This window comes from Lygodium microphyllum, chromosome 10 (genome assembly GCF_053477565.2).
Source record: "Lygodium microphyllum isolate KBCC chromosome 10, Lygodium_microphyllum_v1.1.10, whole genome shotgun sequence".
NCBI classification, from domain to species: domain Eukaryota; kingdom Viridiplantae; phylum Streptophyta; class Polypodiopsida; order Schizaeales; family Lygodiaceae; genus Lygodium; species Lygodium microphyllum.
Window position 1 is genome coordinate 99,566,513 of NC_141144.1, and position 27,547 is coordinate 99,594,059.

The 27,547-nt window shown below is 40.7% G+C and overlaps 1 protein-coding gene across 4 annotated transcripts in view; it reads right to left on the reverse strand.

The window, feature by feature from the left end:
• Positions 1–1,976: 1,976 nt before the first annotated feature.
• Positions 1,977–27,547, reverse strand: part of LOC148030343 (uncharacterized) — a 41,602-nt gene continuing 16,031 nt past the window's right edge. Inside the window, exons 3-6 of one of the 4 annotated variants that reach the window (XM_087686650.1) lie at positions 20,917–21,048; positions 7,784–7,945; positions 7,344–7,620; positions 1,977–2,294 (exon numbers count right to left, since the gene is read on the reverse strand). In XM_087686650.1, coding sequence (XP_087542776.1) covers positions 2,257–2,294; positions 7,344–7,620; positions 7,784–7,945; positions 20,917–21,048 — 609 coding nt within the window. In that variant the 3' untranslated portion in view covers positions 1,977–2,256. Of the gene's footprint in view, positions 2,295–2,586; positions 3,511–7,343; positions 7,621–7,783; positions 7,946–20,916; positions 21,049–27,547 lie in introns of those variants that run through there. The other 3 variants (XM_087686649.1, XM_087686652.1, XM_087686653.1) reach the window with 3 other exon arrangements.

Consider the following 27,547-nt stretch of genomic DNA (forward strand, 5'->3'; position numbering starts at 1 on the left):
ACTTGTCATTAAACCCATCTCTTAATTGTTATCACCACCAACTCTTAATGCCTCTTATTAATATTCGCATTAATCCCTCCCCCTAAATTCTCTCAAAATATTTGACATACTACATGGCACGACTACAAAACATTATCATAGTATCTTTATTTTAATACACATTCAAGTTTAGCTTTGAACCTACTAAATTGTAATGACAACCCTATCTTTAACCTTAATCATCATATCATAAGAATGGTTGCACTAGGACTTACAAGACTTAGCACAGAGTTGAGTGGCATTTGATATATGAAACTTTTCCCTTTGCAAACTTATTTCATCTAATCTTTAGAGCTTTATTTTGGGAACTTTGATGTCCCCTTTGTACTAGGGACTTTCTATTTTGCTCCTAACCTTGTTCATTTTCCTAAATGATGGCCACATGGATATGTGGAGAATTGTTAGAAATTATGGGTTCACATTAGCAATCAATGTGCCATATTATATTGAACACGCACAAATTAAAGGGATTTTGAAGCGTCATTTAAGGTATTCATTCCTTATAACAATTGTGCATATGAAAACTAATCCAATGCCATCATGTGCCTCCCACATTATGGGATTTAGGATGGCTAGCTCCCAAGTTTAGGAAAGTAGAAACATTCTCTAAGTTAACTTGATTCATGGAAGAACAAAAGCTATTTGCAAACTTATGCGGATATATATCCAAGCTACCTATAAAAAATAACATACAATAGTAGCAAATTTCTCTTAAAACGACTTTTGTAGCTACAATTGTTTACATCTCTATACCTTTGTGAAATATTCATTTCTATGTGAATATACCATTTTAACCATAATAATTTAACATGTAAGGAATTCAATCATATTAATTGGTACTATAAGATTTTGTCACACTTTAGATAGCACATAGTTTAGTATCTCTTGAAGAGTAAATTGTAAGAACCATTTGTCAAAAACTTTGAAGTTAGCATGCTCAAAATATCAAGGATGCTATTTGAAAGACGTAACATTTGTGCTTTGGATTAGTAATACTCGAGTAAAATCCTATTATTCAAATATCGGAGCACTAAAGCTTGTTATGACAAGGCAAGTCAAAGTATTCTCCCATTTTTTCTAGTATTAAGCACCATTTAGATGTTTTGTTAATTGATCAAGACTCCACAAGACCTTAGACACTACGATTGGACTCACATTATAAATACAATGGAAAGGGAATGTAATTGAATTCCCAATAGAAATGATGTCCTCGTATGGAAGGTTCTCTATCATGAATATGGAATTATATTACAACACTTTTGTGGTTGCCTTTAAAAAACTCTTAGGTATATCATATAGCCTTAATTTTACTTTTGCTTCTCAATATTCCCAACCCTTTTTTGTTCCCTCCAATCTCCAGATTTTACATTTCTTAGATCTATTTCTTGGTTTTTAATTATCATGGTTCTCTAAAGCATAACAAATAAAAATGTTTAACCTCCTATTAGAGCCTAAGATATGATAAGAATTTGCACCTCATTTCAACAAGATGGAAACTTTTAACCTAAGCAACACATTCTCTTTACCAAGTAATATTGTCCTCTCATTTTTGCTTCAAGGTGCTCTCTCTCTCTCTCTCTCTCTCTCTCTCTCTCTCTCTCTCTCTCTCATGTATACATCTACACAAATATGCATTTTAATGTGAAGTAGGTGACAACAATAGAAGCTAGCCTACCAAACCAGCCATATAGGTAATCACATCCACACAATCTGCCATAACAATGTAAAAGTAGACCACCATTCTTCATAGAAAGAAGAATACCTTTGTTCGACAACTACAATTTCAAATTGCTTGTAAACAATATACCTTAGCTGCAATTTCTTTATTGGTGGGTTTTCCTAGAATGGAGACCCACACACCCCAGATCATATAAATTTTGGTGTCAAAGATTGGGATTCAATAGCTTGTTTGCTACCCCTGATTGCATTTGACCTTAATATTGTGGCTAAACACTATGCCAGCACATATGAAGTCTGGCAAAGGATTGAACACACAGCCTCTTGGTTAAAGCCTCAAGCCTCAACCATGAAGGCAACAAGACTCCAGAAAGATACTAGGATATGTTGAAAATTAAATTTGTGGTTCATTTCACTTGCATTGTTCTGCGGGATAGAATAGGAGTTTGGCAATTCATTTCACTTTCATTGTTCTTCTACAAAATGGAATAGGAGTCCTGTTCCTTGCAACATGCATGTCGCGTGTTTATGAACAAAGTTCTAGCACATATAGATGCAGAACATGCCATTTCTTATACCTTTTCATACACAAACACAAAGCTCTTTAGAATCTACCAATGAGCACAACCACATACTACAGAAGATGAGCTCACTAAAGCCAGAAGTAAAAGCACCAATCATTCCACATTATTTGATAGTGGAGACAAAATTGACTATCATGAATAGAGCCAAGTGCACATGACCACTGACCTCAATTATTTAGACAGGCATTTATCTCAAAGACAAAAATACATTCCCACAAAATCTTATAGCACATTTAACAGAAAATGAGTAGGTAAGATCCAGAAATACCAATGAAATGCACCGCATTAGATCCAATGATCTTGTATTTTGTGTAACTTCTTAAAATGAGATTCTTGACAGAAAGACTACATTTTTTGGCAATGTTTAGGAATTTTCCAGCATAGAATCCACACAGGATTAATAAGAGCCAATTTTTTTCTACTGTGAACTTGAAATGGAGAAAAGGGGAAGAATACACCCTGCTCTGACATTGAAATGGTGACTACTTGAAGAGTGTGATCATTGTGTTAGACCTCTCACTTTCTCTAACAAAAGGCGAGCCAACGCTAATATAATTTAGAAAGCTCTCATTCTTTGCTACCTAAGACTTCTAGGTGCTATTTCAGATCTGCACGTACATTTACAAGGATCATTCCTTGTTCATGACGACATGATTCATCAAGTTTGATACATTCCATGAGAGTTTCACCAGGTGGTTGTGATCACACATTTTCATGTTATAGACAAAAAAATTGTTACGGACATCAGTTCATCCTCATATAGCACAACTGATGTCCTCACAGGCATATTCAGCAGTAGACTCATCCTATCTGGGGACCAAAAAAACTGCTTCCTTGTGCCTCTGTACCTACTATACCATTGTAGTCTTGCCTCGAAATTCTGTTGAAACAATTCTTGGCTGGGTAATAGATCTTCGCTCGATCGGCCAGGAGACATAAACCTTATTTCATGTGGCTATAATCAACCAGATGAACCAAATTACAAAGTTGTTTTGCACTTTCAGCTGACAAATGGCTGTAATAAAGTCTGCAGTCAACCCTTCCAGCTGACAAGTATATGCCAGCAGTGTAAACAGTTAAGTAGATTCCATCAAATTGTTGTCTGCTCCAGATTTTGCCACAACTGCTGGTTTGAATTAAAGCTTAAGCATAATCTGCATAAGCAGTCATGGCTCCAGTTAACCAAGTAACTAACCAACCACAAGAATAACTGTTCAAGCATAGAACACACTAATGTCAAAAGGAAAGTGTCTCATCTTTGACAAATGCAAAGCTACAATACCTCATTCACTTCTCTGCAGAGTTAACACTCCTCAGGACAGCCTTAAGAGAAGATGCACCTAAGTTCCTAGATGAAACCGCACTTTTCCATATTTTACTAGAGTGCTGCACCATCAAAACTCACGCCCATGTGCAGCCACAATGTGCACAGGACACGATGTGCTGAAAACTAATCTAGGAAAGAAGGAAAAGTATGTAAATTATACTGACTGAAAATGCCTACAAGTGGGTAAGCAATCAACTAAAATAATTTGATAGCATCCTCCACGCATTAAATATGCATAAAACATCCTAGTGTACTGCAAATTTAAAAACAAGGAATAATCAAGCTCAGCTCTTCCCCTTCCCAGAAAACTAATGTTAGATGCATAAGAAACCATCCATGTCAAGCAGACTCCCTACTTTTCAAATAACCTACCTGTGAAGAGACCACCGTACTAAGCTACCTGTCAAGATAAGATACCACTCCCTCGCATCATCACCTTGACCTTGAGCAGTCATCTTCGAAATTCAGTAAGATCAACTGGAATTTCTCATAACATGAGAGTTTCCCGTTTCCAAGAATGAATACATAAAGATTCCACCCATCTAGATGAGGACATCCTGCACTCCTAAGAGATATTTTGATTTCTTGGTGGCTACTTTCAGATAATCATGCCTTGATCATCTTCACTCGTATCATTACGTCCTATTTTTCAGCCTCATTGTGGAGTCTTTTGTCCACATTCTTTTGGATTAACATTTTTTCATGTACAGTGCAATCTCAGCATTGGTACAGGTGCTGCAGTTGTTGGACACCAATTAGCCCTATATCAACAACAAAGGATGTTGGATAATGGATTTCATGACAGGTTTTGCTGGCAGAGCTAATGTACCTCACCCCAGCCCCCCATCTAGCCCTAACCACCCTAATACCAAATCCCAAAGCACATCTCTAGAAGCACCTGCCAGTAGAAACAGACTCCATGTTCATGGACTTCATCACCAATGACCTACCACAAGAGACCAAGCAGGCTTTGAAAGCCTTTCAGGAGAGACAGACAGCAAGAACTTCAAGCCACACCACAAGAACCCCATAGGAACAATTAGACCTTTAAAGAGCCTACCCTAAGAACCATAGGCCATATGATCAAATCCGTTAAGGAGATCATTTAAGAGCAGGATGAGGAGCCGGACAGAATTGAGCAGCTCCTAAACAGCATGGCAGGCACTTCCACAGACAGTGTAACCAATCTCGGTTACAGATCACTTCTCAATGACACCTTGGCAAAGGATGCCAGTGCCATGCTAGCAACCAGCTTACTTAGTGGTTTGGGAGTAACCAAACCCACTAAAGAGCAGTCTACAATCACTCCCCTTTGGGCTAGTTGTACTCCATTGGATCTATGTGAATCACTTCTAGAACATGGACAGCCATTCATATGGCTTGAAACCTACAAACCAGCCCCATTGTAGGCTTTGAAGACCATCATCAGTTTTCATTCAGTATTGCAACCCCATAAACCCTTATGCATAACGAGGATGATTATCTCTACACTTGTAATTAAACCTTCCAACTGTTCCTCCACTCGTCAAACTTAATGATGATCCATTTTTCCTCTTTAGACTTCAATATTTTGTTTCCTTTAACAAGAGTTTTTCCTCTTATTTTCCTTCAATTTATCTGTTGTCCGGCAATTGAAGAGAGAGAAGATCAGTATCCTAGTACTCATCACTTAAGTTTCTATCCCTCCATTTGTCCAACTTCATGACATGTGGCTAGACACTTGCCTTTTAGCAATTCCACTTTCCCTTTTTAGACTTGAAGCATCCTCTACAAACAACTCTTTCCTTCTCATTTTTCATCAAGTTTCTTTTTTATAGTATTTATAAAGAGTCTCAAAACCCCTTACAAACCATCTCCTCATTGTTTTCCACCTTTTCATCATCAAAACCATCAACACCCTTACCTTTCTTACAACTATTTCCATTGCAACAAGCAAGTAAATTCTACATCCACTTTGGAATTGATAAGGAAGTCATTCCTTTTACAACCTCCATGTGAGTAATTCACGAATCATATGTCAAGATTAGAAAACAGTTGCTGCCATATTGCCTAGATCATGAAGTGCCTCTACACCTATTTGGCAACAATAGGTTTAAACTGTGAGAGCGCACAACGTAAAGGGAAGCAAACACGGAGAGGAGGTAGAAAGAGACTGCAGGTGAGAGAAGGAACAATCTGACCACAATCCCAACTCTTGAATCATCCATCGTGTACTTCTTACAGTCATGAAAGAGTATAGTTTGCAATGCTCCAGCCTTGAACTGGAAGTTTAGTGATTAGTCAAATTTTCAAGGATTGCATTCTTTCAACCAATTTGACTAACACTCTAGGGCAACCGACAACATGCTTCTGTCTTGTATGACTGCAATGTCTAGTGGCTCTAGCTTGGGGCTGCATTGCTCATATATCAGGTCAGTGCTTCTGGTCCACACAGGGACACCATTGCAATGACTTTCTGTTGCATGAGGTGTTCCATGCAATGTCAGAAGTGGTGAAACAATGGAAGCATAGACAAGTGCTGAAATAAACTGCTGAACACAAGACACAAGACAAAAGAACCAAAGAACACTGCAAAGGAAGAGAACTCAAAGATGTCCTCGGGAAATGGAATCCATATACCAAACACGAGAATGACGCGTACAATAGTGAGTCTTTGGCTGTGTGGGCACCAGCACTGGCTCCTCTCTCCAACAAAAAGACCACCTGAAGAATGATGATGATTGAATGAGAGGAGGAGGAGCCACTGAATAAATAGGCCCAAAATATGCCAAATATGGCAGCTGGTTGGCCAGCAATAAATGCCTAAATAATCACTAAAATGAGCACCATAAAATGCCTAAAATACCCAGTAATGTCAATCATATCCCAGACTCACACATGAGCTGTCTAGACTGCTAACATGCAGCTGCATGCTGGACACAGCCAGTTTTAATTAGGTCAGATCAGCAGTCATGGTTCTGCTGAGTCAGCCCTCAAGTTTCAGTGTAGTCTATCAGCCTGGTCAGCTGAGTCAGCCCTATGTTTCAAGGTAGTCCATCAGCCCGGTCAATTTTCAGGATTCAAATACTCAGCTTCTGCTCAGTATATCTGCAATGTCCTTCTGTAAGATTGTTTAAGTTCAGCATCTACATGTTGAGAAAGGTCATTTGACATCCCAGAAGCGTACTTTTCTTACAATTCCTTAATTGGTCTGATCAGCAGGAAAACCCACTCTCATGACACAAGCTACAGACCAGCTATTCAAAAATGCCTATGACACTAAACGTCCCAAAAGTTACCAGGTAAGAAGATAAATTCATCCGAAATGCATGAAGGCTGAATGTTTTGTGTAAGTCATTATCATTTACTCATCTGCAAATATGATAAACTTTCTTGATGATGTCAAATGGCTTTCCACTAAACCATAACTGGATCATTTTGATGCCTCTTGGCCTCTTTGAATGCAGAGCATCAGCCCAAGGCATAGTCATGATGGACAGCATGTTACAACTCCAAAGACAACCTGGTTAAACATCCAGTAGTGACTTGGTGCATGCTTGTGGAAAGTCACAATTGTACACTATCGACAGGGTGTGAAGATGAAAAAGGGTGTGCTCATTACAAGATCAGCAATTAAACAGCAGGTCATGTACATGTAACTTCCTTGGAAAATAGAGTCACTTGCATATAAAATCATAGCTGCAAAACTCAGTCAGTTCAGACAAAGTGTGACAGACCTGGTGATGGGACTGTGGTGTCTGTATCTCCCCTGCTATCAGTGTCAAATTGGTTGCCACCCCAATCTATTGGATGATGTGGCATAATATGTGTTGGGCGGTCATACTGAGGAGAATCCTCCACAGCATTTCCGGAATTGTGGTCTTGCACAGATGACTGTTGCATGGGAACATATAGAGGTGATTCATTTGCTGTTTCATTTGAATCTGAAACATGTGTACCTCCACCTCGAGCCTGTAGCTTGTGACTTTCAGAAAGAAATGTACCAACAACAACCTGCCACAAATGAAACAAAATAAGACCCTGGAACTGTTAGGATATGGCAACTACAAGGTCAACAGCATCAGTCACCTAAGATCAACAAACCAGTATCCCATCCAGAACAATCCATTAGGCTCGGACATAAAGGTCTAGAATGGAGAACAGGTAATAATCATACCTTCACTGGACTAGCCGCAATGAAGAGGCCTGCCACTCCACCTCCAATGACTCGCCCATCCGGTCCTGCCAAAGAAACACTCAACCCTCCTGTTCTGCTATGAGGGCCACCATTCTCAGCAGGTAAAAATGAGCCTGATAAAGAAAGAATTTCAAAGCGCCCCTGCAAACAACAAATCCACTTGGTATCTCAAGATGGCTTATTTCCTATATGTGCAAAAAATAGGAATCAGTTAACTTACACTTACACACATACATAATTGTATGCACACTGAAGATGAATTTCACCTAAGAAATGCATGCAGTCTCGAAATGTTTTTAACACGATCACATATACATGTAATGCATGACAAGGAGAACAAACGAGTGATTTCTGTGAGAGTACACAATGGAAGAGAATCAGGAACACAGAGCAAGAAGGGAAAAGAGAGAGAAAAATGAACACAGAGAATAAAGGAATGGGACTGAACTGATCCTAATGACTGCTGAACACAAGGCTGGCCTGACCAGCCCCTACACACAGCTGGTATGTCTGTAAGGGCGCTAAAATGGGCAAATGAAAGATGAACAGTAGGCTGGAAACTGAGAGAGTCCCTGCAACTGGTGAGAATAAGTGCAGGCTGTTCAGGACAGCAGCTATAAATAGCTGAAAGTGCCAAAACCAGCAGACCAGCCACAAGGAGGGCAAAAATAACGTCCGACCTGCAGCTGGCCATAAAATCTGGCCAACCAACTGGTTATCAACGCTGCCCAACCTGCTACATGTCAAAACTGCAATACATTTAGAGGTGAGAACAAAGCTACAATCTCACTGACAAAGCTGGAAACGGAAAAGCAAATGTACTAAAGGGTGTCAAAGCTCCTTTACCTCATCAGACTCTGACAAAACTCACAACCACGAGATGACGAATATGATTACAACAAATGCTAACCCCCTTTCAAAAACCAGGAGTGCATGAAGGCCTAAAATGTGCATATGATGAAGTATGGAAACCTGAGACAACGCCTTTCTAAAGATGTCCATTGCATTGTCCACTATACAGAAGTAGACCACCTCCAACTTGGACTCCAAATCCACTCTCAAACATAGTGGTACTAAACTTCAATCTGCTTTATGCGTCCATGAAAAACCGGCTTCTTCATGAGAGCAAGAGCACTATGATTGTCGACCCGTAGCAAGGTAGGTCTTACATGAGGGAAACCGATCTCCACACACATGCAGCAAAGGCACACCACCTCTTGTGCAGTGGGACATGCTGCTCAACACTTGACCTTCGTTGATGAAAGAGCCACTATAATTGTACGCAGCTTCTAATTGCTCCAAGAATCTGCACTGAAACCAAGGGAAAAGGCAAATCCAATATTCAAACATCAACAATCTATGTCTCCAACCCAATTGAAGTCAATCCATCAAATAAGAGTGGTCTCCTCTAGATACATGATCCCATAGGACATAGAAAATGTCACGCTAAGCATGCATAAGCGAAATAAGAGATCCAACAAGGCACTGATAGCAAGGTAGCATATGGAAGAATATCAACTGTTGAAGTTAATTTGGAGTTGAGCTCCATGGAGCAATGATGGGCTTACAAGAAGCCATACCAAACCCCGTAAAAAGCTTGAAGATATACTTGTGTGGTTATCTCCCACATACACTCCACCTCCTGTGTATGGAGGCATGTTAGAATGAAGCCATCCACATAAAGCATGATACTAACACACTCCTAACTGGGATCATGATCCAAAAGTTGAAAGCCATGCTCAATAAAGAAGCAATCTATCCACTAATACCTGAGGGGGCAAGCGGAAGTACCCACATAGTGTGTGCAACAGAGGAGCTGTATTCAGCAGTAGAGAGTATGCACAATGTGGAGACTCAAGATGGATGTGTACCAATGTGGTAGACACAAAGAATAAAACAATGTATTTATACTTAGGGTAGGGTACACTTACACCTATAAGGTGTTGGGTGTAAAGTCCCTTCGTCTCTGTGTAAATAGACTTACGGGTGTGAACACAACCTTAATATACCCTAACATATAAATACATTCTTTTATTCTTTGCGTACCATCACAAACGATACACCTATCTTTGCGTTCACTAACTCTCAGCTCAACTCTGCTCTTCAACTAATGCCTTGATCTCGCACTCCATTGCGCACTCACCCCTTCAAACTGGTATCAGAGCTAGAGTGCATGCTTTCCAAGGTCGAAGGCAGCTCGTGACCGTCAATAGACAAGAGACGATACCAATCGAGCACAACCAGATGGCAATTCCAGCACTACCAGAGTGAACCAGTGCGCAGCAGCAGTGGACTTTGTATTCTGTTCAACATTGTAGACCATCAACCACGACTCGCTGTGCACACGGGCACTAGCCGCGACAGCCACGCGCCAACTAAATCAGCTATCGCGAGTCAAATGGATAGGTTGACAACAGGGTTCTTGCATCACGCTACCAGACACAATAGCCAGGCACCAATGCGACCATCACGGGTGGCGTTTGGGTAGGTGACGTGACGGCTTACAAGTCATGGACCTAAACGGCGGGTCAACGGACGCTTCTTGCTTTTTTTTAAATCAGAAACCTTTGGGTTATTTTATCTCCTTTCTTCTGCGTGTTTGCGCACGCACAACCATAGTGCGTAAATTTGTGCATATTTATGCCGAGAAAATTGGGGCTTTTCCAGGTTGAGTGCTGCTCATGCAAAATTGAGGCATCTAAGTCAAAAATTGCAAACATTGTGCGAGTTTGAATTGGGGATTTCACAAAATTTACTGAAATTTTGCTCATCCGAGTGAAATTTCTCAACATTGGATCCATAAAATTTGGGGCTTTTGCTGTATTGGTGAAATTTTGTTCAGCTGAGTCAAATTGACTGACACTGGTGTACAATTGGACACAAGAAATTTGGGGCTTTTGCAAAATTTTGTGAAATTTCGCTAATTTTGCCCGTTTTAGGCTTTCGGAAACATGTATTAATGCAATCATGGCACATCGATTAGTGAAATTTTGGAGCTTTTGCTGATGTCTGTGGATTTTGGTAAAGTTAATGTGTGAAATCCACTTTGGGAATATTGCTGAATAAATTTTGTGGTTATAAGCAGAGTGATTTGAGCATTTTTATCTCCCACTTGTGCAATTTTGGAGAAATTGCAGAGATTTCTTAGTGTTTTGGGTATCAGAAGATGATACGATCACATACGTATGCAATACGCATGTTGGACAGCTCCCATTGAGTTGATGTATTGCTTATATACATGTTGCAACAATCTTAGTGATCATTTGCAGATCTGGGATTGGTGCAGATGTATTTTTGGTGATATTGCTGAAGTGAGAGTTACCTGGCAATGATGTATACATTTAATGTATACTGAAATTGGAGTCATACTGCTAAAAGTCATTTGGTCTACTGCTGTGCATGTACTTGGACTGAATCTTGCTATTATTTGCTGAAAAATTGGGCTGAAATCAGTTGAATATTCACTTCACTTTTGCTGACATAAATTGCAGGATTGAATTTTTGGTTTATTGCTGAAAAATGGCTGCAAATCCTTCTAACAGCAGTGACACTAAATCCCTCCTTGAAATCAAGAGGTTTGATGGCACTGGCTTTGACTTGTGGAAGGATAGGATGCAAGGCATTTTGTTTCTCAAGGACTATGAAGATACTCTCTTGGAGATCAAGCCTACAGCTATGACAGGTGTGGATTAGGCTAGACTTAATAAGAAGGCCATTGCTGACATTAAGATGGCAGTGTCTGATGATGTACTTACAAACATCAAGCGTCTTGATATAGATTATGCTATATGGAAAAAGCTTAAGGATACTTATGAAAATACAACTCCTGTGAATCAAGTGCATCTTATGAGTAAACTTGTGAACATGGTGTTGGATGAGTCTAAGCCAGCATCTGAGCATTTGAGTGCTTTCACAGGGGTTTTGAGTCAGTTGTAGGACTCTGGTTTTGGCAACTTTGGATGATAAATTGAAAGCTATTTTCTTATTGATGACTTTGTCTGACAGCTAGGAATCTTTGGTTGTGTCACTTAGCAACAACCCTGCTTTGACTTTTGATGGTGTAAGAGGTTCGATTCTTAATGCAAAAATCAAAAGAAAGTCTAGTGATGAAAGCAATGGCTCAACTTACCATGTCAGAGGCAAGTCTGAAAAGAGGGGTAATATAGCCAGTAAAGAGAAAAGCAGAAGCAAAAGCAAGGACAAACAGCAGGATGTCATATGCTATCAGTGTGGGCGTAAAGGGCATAAAAAGCCCGATTGCCGGTACTTCAAGAAAGAGCAAGAAAGAAACAAACAATAGGGCAAGAAAAAGAAGGATGATAAGAAAGATGATGACAGCTCTTCCTCAAAAGAAGTTGCAAAGGCAAATGTTGCATCTAGTGTAGTCATTGAAGAGCTTCTTGACGCTGAAGAGATACTTGTTGTAGCCTCATGTAATGATGCGGATATTATGGCAGCAACAAGTGATATGCACATCACCAAAAAGGAGGTAATCGATGCCTTACTTTCAGCTCATGATGGGCTGTCACAATCATGGATAATAAACAGCCGTGCTTCTTTTCATGTTACCCCCTCTTTGGAGTCATTTTCTAAATACACTACAGGTAGCCTAGGGAAGGTTTACTTGGATAATAACTATGCATGTGAGATACAGGGTGCTGACACCATTCACTTGGCTCTTGAAAATGACCAAGAGCTGGAAAAGTCTACTATCAGTTGGGTAGCTTGATGCTAAAGGGTATTTTACTACCTTTGGTGTGGTGGATCTTGGAAGGTTCATAAGAGCTCTATGCTGATTGTTAAAGGCAACAAAAGGGGGACTTTATATTACTTGCATTGTAAAGCATTACCTAGCAAGTTCTTGGTTGTGGCTGAAGTTCATTCACAGATGGAGCTTTGGCACAAAAGATTTGGTCATATGAGCCAAAAACGCCTTCAAGTTCTCTCCTCTTTAGGGAGATTTGATGTAAAAGGCTCCTTATTACTCTGGTGTCGTTAAGAAGTGTACCTATTGATAGTAGAACCAAACTTGACATGAAATCTCTTAGAGGCATGTGGTATCTAATGAGTCAAAGCTGCTGAAAAATGCCACGGCTAGTGATTTAGACGAAACTGAAAATTCAGCTCCACTTGATGTTGGTTTTAAATCAGCATATCATTATTGAGCCAAATAACAATGGCAACAAAGGGATGTTGAAAATAAGCTTAGGCAACAAAATCAGCATGCTGAAAATGAATTACAACAGCCTGAAAATATCTTACAGCAACCTGAAAATGCAATTCAACAACCAAATAATGAGGTCATTGACATTCCTTTGAATGTGGATCCATTATGTGATAATACGCATCATAGGGTGAGAAGGCCTATACGTGTCAACAGACCTATACAAAGGTTTGATCCCTCTTTGAACTGCATTTTACTCATAGATGAGGGTGAGCCTCTCACATATTAAGAGGCATTATCATGTGAGTTAAGGAAAAAGTGGGAGCTAGCTATGCAAGAAGAAATGAAGTCATTGTATCAAAATGATACTTGGGATTGGGCTCCATTGCCCAAAGATAGGAAAGCTATTCCTAACAAATGGGTCTATAAAATCAAGTGTGTGAATGGTAAACCCAAATACAAAGCAACACTTGTGGCTAAGGGCTATACACAAAAAGAGGGGCTTGACTTTCAAAAAGTCTTTTCACATGTTGTCAAAATGACCACTCTTCGGGTATTGTTTGCTATTGTAGCATCTACGGATCTTGAACTTGATCAGATGGATGTTAGAACAACATTCCTGATTAGTGATTTAGAAGAAGAGTTACACATGAAACAATCTGAGGGCTTTGTTATACCACAAAAGGAGCACTTGGTATCTAGGCTTAAGAGAAGCTTGTATGGTTTAAAATAGGCCACTAGACAGTGGTATTAAAAGTTTAATGCCTTCATGCTTTCACATGGTTTTAAAAGAAGCAATGTAGATCACTGCTTATATATAGAGAAGGTTGTTGACAGAGGCCTTATTATACTTGTGCTTTATGTGGATGATATGATTATTGCTGATAAGCATAGAAGCCAAGTTAATGCACTGAAAAGACAGCTGAACTTAGTCTTTTCCATGAAGGACTTGGGTTCAATTGAACACATTTTGGGCATGCATGTGACAAGAGATAGAGAGCAACAGCTCTTATTTCTCTCACAAGAAAACTACATCAGCAAAGTACTTGATCGTTTTTCTATAGCACTTGCTAAGCCACTTGGTGTTCCTTTACCACCATACCTTAAGCTTAGCAAAGCAGATTGCCCAAAAAATGATAATACAACCAGCTCTATGAAGGGTGTTTCTTATGCTTCAGCTTGTGGGTCACTCGTGTATGCTATGTTTGCCACTAGACCTGACATTGCTGATGCAGTGGGAGTCATGAGTAGGTTCATGTCAAATCCTAGCAAAGTACATTGGGAGGCAAGGAAATGCATCTTCCGATACCTTAAGGGCACACAAAGACAATGTATTAGCTATGGAAAGGGTATGTTAGATCTGCAAGGATATTGTGATGCAGACATGGCAGGTGACTTGGATACTCGCAAGTCTACTAGCGAGTACATATTTACTTTCACTAGTGGGGCCATTTCTTGGTGCTCTTGATTGCAAAAAATAGTAGCACTTTCTACCATTGAAGCTAAATATATTTCAACTACTGATGCTTCGAAAGAAGTTGTTTGGCTTGGTCATTTGGTCAAGGATTTTGGGTTTCCCACCAAAACACCTGTACTTGGATGTGATAGCTAGAGTGGTGTATATCTGGCTAAGAATGCTATGTTTCATGCGCCTACCAAACATACTAATATGCAGTATCACATCATCAGACAAGTTCTGGATGAAGGTCTAGTCACACTGATTAAGATCAATACACAGGATAACCTTGCAAATGTTCTCACTAAAAGTCTTGCAAAGGCCCAACACGAGCATTGCACTCGGCTAGTGGAAGCTAGTTAAAGATTCTCTCAGGACCTTAAAGTGGGAGATTGTTGGATGTAAGGCCCTTACTATTGGGAATAAATGCTCAACGTGTCTTTTACCATGTTCAAGTGTGAACCCACCCTTAACTTGTTGTACTTTCTATATATTCAAAACCTAAAAGTGATACACTAGTCTTTTGTACCAAACATCAAGTGTCGTGCTCACTCTCTCACTCTACTACTCTCAACTCTCTGCACATCCACTCTCAGCTCCGAAATCCTTACATCAAACTGGTATCAGACCACAGGTTGTACACGCTTCCTGGAGCCAGTGACGCGCGTCATGACGCGTGACAAGCCAACAAGAGCCGCAGGTGAGCAAGAGCTTCAAGTGTTGCAAGTGTCACAGGAGTTGCAGACGGGGCACGACATGTAGCAGTCGGTAGGTCGCAAGCCACAGGCGACACGTTGCAGGCAACCAGACTGCAAGCGACCAAGCCCAAGTGACACGCAACCGGGCTCAATGCGAACGATTCTTTCAATTTTTTTTTCCATTTCGGTTGCTTCCTGAAGCTTTTGTTTACCCAAAATAACAAAGAGACAGACAGGCACAGCAACAAGCTGCAGACGTGACTGCCAGGACGCGACGACCAAACGGGCCAACAATCACTAGGCGACAGATATGAAACGAGTAGTCAACATTTCTTTTTAATCTGAAAAAAAAAATTAGTTTCCTCTCCCTTCTCTACCGAACATTCGCGCGTACAAGCATAGAATACAAATCTATGCATATCTGCTCTTGGAAAATTAGGGTTTTGCTCGGATTTGGGGACTTTAATGCAGAAGTGCACAATTTGACTTAGAAATTGCAAAATCGGTGCACATTTGCCCGTGAAATTTTAGGTATTTTCACATTTCAGTGAAATTTCTTCAATTTCAGTGAAATTTGTGCACACCAAACCCGAGAAATTCGGGGCTTTTGCAAAATTTCATCAATTTCTGCAAGAGTTACCTGGTATATGCACTTAGGTACTTGAATTGATGCAATCTGAACAAATTATCCTCTAAAATTTTGGGGCTTTTGATCCAAAATTGTCAAATTTGTGCTCAAGAATGCCTTTGAAGCAAAAATTGCATTGAAATTTTGGGGATTTCACATGTAACTGGTGGTTTGGTCTCTACAGGTGTCAGAAATTGCTTGAGGACTGCAGCAAACAATATTTTTTGATTCTGAAAATCTATTTGTAGATCTGAAATTCCTACAATCTTGGGATTTTTATTGCTGGTTGGTACTCTTCTGTACTGTGGTCACTTGTGTTACATTTGGGCTTGCCTTTGGTGACTAGATAGTCAATTTGGGACTGCAAATTATGGCTGGAAACAATGATAGCAGTAATCTTTTACACGTTAAGAAGCTTGAAGGTACACATAATTTTGCAATTTGGAAAAAACAATGTTTCAATGTCTTCATGCAAAAGAAACATGTAAAGCCCATCAAAACAAAGGGAATCAAACCAATAGACATGGAACAAGATGAGTGGGATGACTTGGACGAGCTTGCTCGCTCTACCATTGAGCTCTCAATGTCAAACAACTTGCTCTTCAACATTGACAAGCTGAATTCAGCATATGGAATGTGGCAAAGACTTGAAAAATCGTATGCTCAGAAAAGTGCAACCAACAAGGTTTATTGGCTGGAAAAACTGATGGATTTTCATATGAAAGAGAGTACAGCCATGTCTGTACATTTGAATGAGTTTAACTCAATTTTCATTCAGCTGACTGCTTTGGATTTCCATATTGATGAAGAGTTCAAAGCTACTTTCTTGCTATGCAAGTTGCCTGAAAGTTGGGATACTTTCATGACAGCTTAGAGTAATTTGAATGCTCAATCGTTATACTGCGATGTGGAGAGTTCTTTACTGATGGAAAAACTCAATAGGCAAAATAACTCAGCAAACAAGTCTTCAAATGCATTACACACTAGGCAGATTTCAGCATAAGAGCAGTTCTGAAAACAAGGCACACAGCAAATCTCGTGGAAAAAATGTGGAGTGCCATCATTATGGCAAAAAAGGGCACTACAAAAAAGATTGCTTTCAATTGAAGAAAGAGAAGTGCAAAAACAAAAACAATGAAGCCAACAAGGCTGAAAATAAGGACAGCCAGCCTCCCAAAAAGAGCAATGTAAAAATAGAAGAGGTTAATGTAATCACTCATGATAATGACAGTGATGGTGATGTACTTCTTGCTTCTTTTTTGGATGCACATGCATTGATTGCAAATTCTGAGGATGATATGCACACTTGGATACTTGATTCAGATGCATCCTTTCATGTCACACCACATCATGAGTGGTTCTTTGACTACAGTGGTGGTGTACGTGGTGTTGTTCACTTGGAGAATAACTATGCATGTGAATTGCATGCATTGGCCATGTGAAAATAGAATTTCAGTATGGCTCCATGTTTGTTTTGCATAATGTGAGACATGTACCCCAGCTCAAGAAGAGCTTGATAAGCACAAGGCAACTAGATGATAAAGGCTATCACACCACCTTTGGGGATAGCAAATGGAAAATATGTAAAGGCTCCCGCATTGTTACCAAGGGGTCCAAAAGTAATACTTTGTATCCTTTGCATGTATCTAGTATGCGTGACCATGTTGTCACCATAACTGAGTAGCCAAGTGTTTCTTTGTAACATAGTCGATTGAGACACATGAGTCAATCTAGAATGAAAGTGCTCTCTTGTTTGGGTTATTTACCGTCTTTGAGGTATGCTAATGAATAGTGTGATCATTGTATTTATGATAAACATGCTCAAATGTCACACAAAAAATATTTCTCTAAAGTCTTCACCCTTAGAGTTAGTACATTCAGATGTATGTCAAATGTCAAGATTATCTTTTGGGGGGGGGAGTATTTCATTATCTTTGTTGATGATGCCACACGCAAAGTATGGGTTTACCCAATCCGTCGCAAAGACGAGGTCTTGGATAAACCCATACTTGCTGAAAATTAGACCAGCAAGACGTTAAAATGTCTTTGCTTTGACAATGGTGAGGAATATGTGTCCAAAGCCTTTCAAAACTTTTGTAACACCACAGGGATTAAAAGGGAGCTTATTGCTCCTCATAACACACCCCAAAATGGTATAGCAAAGCGTATGAATAGGACCATTCAAGACAAGGTCTGTACAATGTTGTCACATGTTGCTTTACCCCATGGTTTTTGGGCAGAGGCTGTTATGACAGGCGTACACTTGATTAATCCGTCGCCAAATGGGTCTTTTGGGAGGGGGGGGGGGAAGGGAGTCCCTCAAGAAGTGTGGTCGGGAAAGCCACCTTCATATGCACACTTGAAAGTGTTTGGCTGCAAGGCATTTGTGCACGTACAAACTTGAGCCAAAGTCCTATAAATATATTTTCCTAGGATATGGCGATGAAGGTAAGATAGGATATAGATTATGGGATCCCGAGAAAAGAAATATAGTACGCAACAATGATATCATCTTCCGAGAAGATCGCATGCATAAACAACCTAAAAGAACCAAGGAGGTCAAAAGGGTTGTATTCCGAGAGGATGTTCCAATAGGACAGCAAAGAATACCCGTTAGACAACTGCAAATGTCTGCTGTAAATGTCCCTGTAAATGCAAGGAATGATGCTGAAAATGATCACCAAGATCTTGCCCATGATGTTCCACAAATTCAGTAACAACATGTGCATCTGGAACAACCTGAACCAGCTATACAACATGTTGAACCTACAGAACAGCAAGCTGTTAATGCAGATTTGCAAGTTGAACAACCAGCAAATTTTGACCACTGGGTCCGTAGGTCGACCAGAGTGCAAAAACAGCCAAATAGATCTTTTCCTAGAGTAAACTATGTAGCTAATTATGTCATGTTAACAGATTGTGGTGAACCATCATGCTTCCAAGAAGCAATGGACAATCAAGATAGTAAGAAATGGCAAAAAGCAATGCTATCAAAAATGGAATCTCTCATGAAGAATAGCACTTGGGATTTGGTAAAAGGACAAAAAATGCTACCCTATAAATGGGTTTACAAAATGAAAGTCACTTCTGGTTATTTGCCCAAGTACAAGGCACGCTTGGTTGCTAAAGGGTACAAGCAAGAACATGGAATTGATTTTGATGAAATCTTTTCTCCTGTAGTCAAGATGACTACTTTGCGAACCATCTTGGGCTTGGTTGCACCTGAGGATATGAAATTCATACATATGGATGTAAAAACCGCCTTTTTACATGATGATATGCATGAGAACATTTATATGCAGCAACCTAACGGTTTTGCTGCAAAGGAAAAAGAGCACATGGTATGTAAACTCAACAAGACTTTGTATGGACTGAAACAGGCACCACGAGAATGGTATCACAAATTTGATACATTCATGCAATCTTAGGAATTTCATCGTTCTCAAGTTGATCATTGCTTATACACCAAGAAGGCAGTAGATGGCAACCTTATTCTCTTGGTTCTATATGTGGATGACATGCTAATTGCAGGTAAGAACATTCATGCCTTGGACTCCTTGAAGCAAAGTCTACACAATAGCTTTGATATGAAAGATCTTGGTGAGGCAAATCACATTATTGGCATGCATATACTCAGAGACAGATCAAAGGGTCTTCTTTATCTGTCACAACAAGAGTATATTACGAAAGTTTTGCAGCATTTCAACATGGAGGGGGGGAAAAGCTATTAGTGTACCATTGCCTCCATATGTGAAACTTAGTGCAGATGATAACCCTACATCAGATGATGGAACGACTGAAATGGCCAAGATACCCTATGCTTCAGATGTTGGTAGCTTGATCTATACTATGGTTGCTACAGATCCTGACATTGCATTTGCAATGGGAGTGGTTAGCAAGCAAATACATGGCATATCGTGGCAAAAAGCATTGGGAAGCAATGAAGGGTATCATGAAATACCTTAAGGGCACAAAGAATTTGTGTATCTACATTGGTAAGCAGAAGTCATCTGTTGTCGGTTTTACAAATAAAGACTATGTTGGCCATCCTGACTGCAAGAAGTCTACTTCAAGATATGTGCTCATATTAACAAGAGGAGCAGGCCCTTGGATATCTAGGCTACAAAAGTATGTCGCATTGTCTACTACAGAGATAGAATATGTGGCTGCCACGGAGGCATGCAAAGAGGCTTTATGGCTTTCACGTCTGGCGAGAGAGCTTGTGATTACAAAGGTTCCTATCTTCCATTGTGACAATCAGAGTGCTATCATGCTAGCACGGAATCCTGTCTTTCACGCAAAGACAAAGCACATACAAGTAAAGTATCACTTTATCATGTGGTACTTGATAGCAAAGGCATTGAGCTTGTCAAAGTACATACAGATGATAACCCTGCAGACCTTCTTACGAAGGGTCTTCCAGCCGAGCGGTTTGCTCATTGCCGCCAAATGATAGGAGTTGAATAGTATATGTATCTTTCAGATTTATACATACATAGACTTAGCTTATTCTTTCCTCAGCACGTTGCCTTTAGGTGGGAGGTTGTTAGGAATCAAGGCTCACCGTGCCATTTACCATGTTCGGGTGTGAACGCACCCTTAGCTTGTTCTACTTTATATCAAGTGTCATGCTCACTCTCTCACTCTACTGCTCTCAACTCAGTAAGTGTAATAAGAACTTATATTTTCCTATTTTCTAATACACCATTTTTGTATACTCAATAAGTGTAATAAGAACTACTTATATTTTCCTATTTTCTAATACACCATTTTTGAAATGGGACCTCCCCGTTCCTACTTTCTAATACCCCGTTTTTGAAATGGGGCCTCCCCATTCCTATTGTGTCTCCATTCCCATGTCCCATCCCCCATTCCCTGTTTATGGTACCTATGCCTAGAGTAGCTATAACCATGCTCCATCATTTAGGAAATTCTAGATTCAGAGGTCACCTTGCACAATCCGAATGTATTCTTCATACATTCAAATAGAAATCATATGAGAACCTCTAATGGGGCCTTTTGTACTCAATGCCATTTAAATGAGTAAAAACTTTGCAGCTTATACATACAGGCAGAAAACAGATCCTTTATGCAACTGATATTGCAGCATAACCGACATCTCTACAAGGCAACCAAGCAACCAAGTCAAAAAAATGAAATTTCTACCTCATACGTGACTGTGCCACCAGATGTAGCAGGCTGACATAGGGTCACATTCGAGATTGAACCAGTCGCAGATAGGATGCACATTCCCCAACTCCCATGCTGTAGAAATGACATTATCTTGATTGAAACATCCTGTGAAAAAAAAGAACTTGGTCAGTACTCTGGTGCAGAATTCAACTGCAAGCAGTCAAACCCTCAACAAGTAGCTTTGCATACCCAAGACACAAGAAAATATCAAATTACTGATCTTAATAGGAACTTAGAAGTAGCAAGCTATATGATAAAAGTAATAAAGTCTTGACAAGTTTCCTCTACAGCATGTCTCCAATTTGAATGGTAAGAGCTTCCTTGATCACACAAACATAACATTTAGACCTCACAGAGCTACAGATTATGTTTTTTTTTTAAATTTCGCAAAAAACTTCACAATTAAAATATCAAATTACTGATCTTAATAGGAACTTAGAAGTAGCAAGCTATATGATAAAAGTAATAAAGTCTTGACAAGTTTCCTCTACAGCATGTCTCCAATTTGAATGGTAAGAGCTTCCTTGATCACACAAACATAACATTTAGACCTCACAGAGCTACAGATTATGTTTTTTTTTTAAATTTCGCAAAAAACTTCACAACTAAAACATGTGCAATAGCAAGTTAAAACAAATAACTACCTCATGAGCACCTCAACACCTATGCGTGTACTAATGAGCATACGTATCATCAGCAGTCTGGCAATAACAAATACCTCCTTTGATAGGGAAGCTAGCACTCTATTAGAAGATCCATCTCAAATGGCTCAACTACAAAAGCTTCATCAACAACAGTTCCTTTAAGAATTTGAAAACGATAATACATGTTTCTTTCGGATCTCATCACATATGATCATCCCATTACATGATGAAACATAGAATCAATGTATCTTTCAAGCCTCTTCATTCTGATATCTTGTATCCATTCCTATGGTCCCGGATTGTGGGATCGTCATGCACTATCGAGTCCTATTGTTTATACCTACAATCTCGAGTTGTGGGATTTTCCGTATCTTGTTAAGTTATCATTGTACCTTGTGCAGCTACATGGGATTAGCTTGTAATCAAAATTCTTCTGACAAATCTTACATCTAGTCAAGTCTCTCAAGCACAGTCTAGTACTTCCATAACAATCCCAAGCTATAAACCCCAAGTGCTGGAAATAGTGAGTGCCTGAATGAAAAATGTGCAATATTTGTATTGCCTATAACTAGACATGATTTAGAAAACTAACTAACCTAGGCTAAAGAACTCAAATATAGTCGACTAAAATGCGGCCAACCTGAGGTGGCTGTTTGCACATGGTAGATGGAAGAAAACCAATTGAGAGGAGAAAGATTGCAATACAAAAAGAGAATGAAAGAAGAAAATCTACACTAAACTCCAAGAGAATGTTGAATACAAATAGGACTAATCCATCCATGCGCACAGCCCAAGGCATCAAAGAGGGCATCAGATCAAGCTGGTGACCAAAGGTAATATCATAAGATGGAGAAGAGTCCCTCTACATCAAAAACCTATTGTCATAACACAACAAAAAGAGAATTTGTATCCTTTTTTTATTTTGCATATTTAATTGTTTATTAAATTTTACTAGATATAAAGAAAAGTGCATTAGAGCTAGCCACTGATGAGTGGTCACAGGTTATGGTGGACCTATTAGCACTCATGATTGTCATGTCTTGTCATCTCCTACCTGTGAGCCTGAGTCCGAGCCAAATGAGGACATTGGGAGCACTAACATGGTTGTCACTTGTTTTGACGAAGGAGGTATCTCACTCTAGAGTGGCCATCTGAGTGCATTTCCTCCTTTAGTCAGGTTTTTGTGTGCTTTCCTAAGCAATTTCTGCATTTCCCAACCTGTCTCCATTTGCCAGACAATATCCAATCACCCTAGCATTTTTTTGTGTCCCCAAACATTTTTCCAGTATTTATTGCTGGTTGGCCCATGTTTACGGCCCAGGATGCAAGTCAGCCAGACTTGGGATACTTGGCTATATATAGCCCCCCCTACTCAATTCACAGATTATCTTCCTTTTTCCTTGGCAAGGACATTGGAAGCTCTGACATGTTTGTCACTTGTTTTGACAAAGGAGGTTCTCACTCTAGAGTGGCCATCTAAGTGCATTTCCTCCTTTAGTCAGTTTTTTGTGTGCTTTCCTAAGCAATTTCTGCATTTCCCAACCTGTCTCCATTTGCCAGACAATATCCAATCACCCTAGCATCTTTTTGTGTCCCCAAACATTTTTCCAATATTTATTGCCGGTTAGACCATGTTTACGGCCCAGGATACAAGTCAGCCAGATTTGGGATACTTGGCGAGATTATCTTCCTTTTCCCTTGACAAGTGCACACTCCGACTCCGTCTTCTTCCTCCCTCTTCAGTGCTGCCATCATCATCAACCTGATCCAATACTCGCACTAATGATGTAGCCTGTGTGCAAGGAATAATCAGTCCTCTTTCTATATTCAACATTTGTTCCTTGTTCAATGCAGATTTCTTTCTTCTCTTCTTGTAGTCTTTCTATGTTCATTTGTCTCTATGTTCATATTTCCCTTCCGTTGCGCACTCTCGCATGATATCATCACCTAAGTAAGACACAGAATTGATCTATTGGAAAGGAGACCACCCCAAATTGCCAAGCAGCCCTTCCACATGAACGTTTTTTGAATGCACAACCTTCTACTTGGAGACAACAGTATTCCTAGTGCCAACTGTCAATTTACATCATTATGTTGCTACAAACGCAATCTCTTTCTCGAGACAATAGGTTTCCTCAATCAAGCAACCTTCCTCTACTCTAAACACACATGTCTCTTGGCTAGGTGACAGCCCTTCTCAGCAAACGCACTAATATTTGTGAAGGCAACAATATATCTCCCCCAAGCAAACCCTCTACATTGACTCCATTGGGCTCCTATAATATTCATCGTATTTCGAGGCTGTCTACAATCAAGACGCAGATTTTTTGTAGATGTCTTGCGAGATCTTTAAGATGTTTTACAACCAGTTTCACAGTTTTGATGATACAGATGAGGAGCATCCTCATCACTCCTCCAAACAGTAGCAAGATTATCGCCACAACTATCGCGAAGAGCATATGAGATTACAGAAGGCAGCTGAGGAGTGGACAAAGCTTGCTTCTTTGCACCTTCACAAGACATTTGCCCACAAGATTACTCTCAAGACAAAATTGTGGTTGCTTGCTGTTAATGGCTCTCCTTCCCTGAAGGAGAGTATCAACAAGTGGAAGGATATGAGGGATAGGTTTGCATCTCTTGGCCAGATGATATCTTCAAAGGATATGACCATGATTCTTTTGACTTGGCTACCATCTCCCCGATTTGATATCTTACACACCAACCTCCTTACATTGAGGACCTGTGAGAAGGTTCTATGGGAGGCGGTTGCCCCCCTTATTTTGGAACATGACGAGCAAGCCAAAGCGGTAGCCACTAGATCCAACTCCACCAAAGCTTTTATTGCAAGTTTGGGAGGGGAAAAGAAGAAAGGAAAGTCAAACGCTAACCAACAAGAGAGTTCTTCATGCTCCAACTCCGACTCGTAGAAGCCTAAATGCCTAGACTATGGAAAGAGGATACATCCAGACAAGAAATGTTGGAAGAAGCACCCTCACCTTCATCCAAGAGCAAACATTGGATCTATATTGGAGCCTTCTTCTACCTCTACAACACTTTAACCCATGAGTCCATGTTCCTTCATAACCATGCATTGGAGGAGGAGCCTTCTTTAGTGGCTGCCATGTCTATTGAGCAGCCTTGGTTGGTGAACAATGGTGCGTTGAGTCATATGACTCCAAGAGGTGATTTGTTACAAGATCTTCATTCATTAGAGGGTTCAATCACCATTGGCAACATTTGATCGGTGCCCAATAGAGGTATTGGCACTTTGCGGTTATTGCTAGACCATACCACCCACTCCCCTTTAGAAGGCCTACATGTTCCAAACTTGGGCTTTCCACTACTAGACTTGGTACCCAAGTTGTCTTCACCAAGCAGGATGTGTTTATTGAGGATTCTTCTTCCAGAGCTATTTTAGCAATAGATTGGCAAGAGAGAACTCTACAAGCTCCACTCCCCTTCTTTTATGCACAATCCCCCGAGGCAAATTTATTTGTTGCACATGTTTCCACTGGTGCACAATCTTTTCTATGGGTTCTTTTCCATCCCCCACACTCTCCTCTGCTAGTTCCCTCATACCCCCCATCCCTTCAAAGGGAGACGATCTTAGAGATGCGGCTATGGATTTCCTAGCCCCTAGTGTTACAGAGGGGGATTTCCACGATTACAAGGAGCTTCTTCATCGAATGTCTACTTCGACGGCCTTCATAAACATAGACATTCTTCTTACCATCTCAAGATCCATTTCTTCTTCGGTCTTTAGCTCCATTTGGGATTTGAGAGCGAGTGTTAGCAATCATGATTTCCATGCATGTCATCTCCTACCTATGAGCCTTAATCTAAGTTAGATGATGACATTAGGAGCTTTAACATGTTTCACTTGTTTTGACAAAGGAGGTATCTCACTCTAGAGTAGCCATTTGAGTAATTTCCTCTTTTTATCGGCTTTTTATTTGCTCTTCCTAAGCAATTTCTGCATTTTCCAACCTATCTTCATCTATGAGACAATATCCAACCACCATAACATTCTTTTTTGTGTCTCCAAACACTTTTCCAGTATTTATTGATAGTGGAACCAGTATTAAATACTGGTCTGTCCATTTTAGGGAGCCAAGGTGCAAGACGGCCAGATTTGGGGATTATTGGCTATACATAGCCCCCCATACTCACTTGGCAAATTATCTTCCTTCCTTCTTGGCAAGTACACACTCCAACTCCATCATCTTCCTGCATCTCTAGTGCTGCCATCATCATCAACCGGATCTAGTATCCTCACTAATGATGCGGATTGTGTGCAAGGACTGATCAATCCTCTTTCTGTTAGAGATCAGATCATAGACTGATCAGGGGCAGCAGGGCAGGTGGCCTGGTGCAGTCGGACAAGCAGTCGGACTGCACAGTCGGACTGCCACGTGGCAGCCCGACCTGCAGCAGGCAGTCGATTGCATTTAGCCGACTGGGCATTTCTAGCGCCCTGTTTTTTGTCCCGTTTTCGGCTATTTATACCCGACTTCTTCAGCAGTCTGGGACACTTCTCTGCTCGCAGATTACAGACCGGTGACACGCGTAGATTCCATCTCTGTTCGCAGATTTCAGACAGGAGACAGTGCAAACTGCAGCGGACTTCGAGGTGAACAGCAGGTTGCATCGTCGAGGTGGAGACACACAGTCCAGCGCACTGCGCCCGTGTATATATCTGCATATCTTTGTATTCAGCACTCTTTATACAGTAGATCTTCATCGTCCACTGTCTCTCTCTCTCTTCTCTCTCTGCGTTCTCTCTCTCTCAGTCCTACGCTTCCGCACCGCAGCACTCTAACATGGTATCAGAGCAGTGTTTGAGGGCTGACTGAGCGCAGAATCAACCTGAAGAGGAGTTTCCATCGCGACACAAATTTGCGTTTTTTGCGTTTAAGGGCAAACAAGAGGGCTGCGCCTTGGAACAAGGCTGAAACGAGTGTGGGCGTACAAGAAAGGAGTACAGGTGGTGGATTTGCTGCTGTTTACTGCTGTTTGACGCGGAGGAAGTTTGAGTTTTCAGCCTACAAGTGCAGGTTTTGCTTTTTCATCGCCTCCGGCGGGTGAAGAAGGTTCAGGACGCGGAAGAGCCTTAGCAAGCTGAGTTTTCCCAGTCAGAGGGGGCTGCTTTTGCGTTTGTGAAGGCATTGCAGGTGAAGATGTCTACCGAGATTGACTTGGAGTTCCAGGCGATTATGGACCGGAAGGTGCCTGTCTTACTGGCTCTTCCTGCAGATTAGAAGCTCGACGGCGACAATTACCGCATTTGGCGCATCATGATGTTGGCCATCCTAGAGTCCTATGATTTGGCGGAGTTGGTACAGGAGGAGATTGACCGGCCCTCGGTAAGAGATGAGTCCAAACTCTCTTCCGATGCTCGTGCGGAGTTGGCCAAGGCCCAGTCTCATTGGGACAAACTGAATGCCAAGATTCGATCCTTTCTCTTTCTATCATGCACTACAACCGTGATCGCTCACATCGAGCACTTGACAGTGGCTCGGGAGATATGGTTGGAGCTTGATCAGATGTACAATCGGATGACCCTAATGAAGCGGGTTTCTTTGGAGGTACAGATGCGGACCTTGTCCGTAAATAAGTCTTCTTCGCTGCGGGAGCACATTAACAAGCTAAGGCAGCTTCAGATGCAGGTTCAGAATGTAGGGAAGCCGATTTCCTCCGAAGACATGGCAATCACACTATTGTCTCAATTGCCGCCACGATTCGGTACATTTTACTCTGCCCTTATTGCCTCGGGGCGAGAGTCTACTCTTCGTTGGGAAGAGTTGGTTCCTATGGTCTTGGCCCAAGAGGAACAGTTAAAGGGACAGAATGCTTCCAAGTCGGAGGCGCTGACAGGTCAAGCCTCTCAGAAGAAGGGGAAGAACCAAAAGAAGAAGAAGGAGGATAACAAGTCCAAGAAGGACAAGGAGAAGGACAAGGAC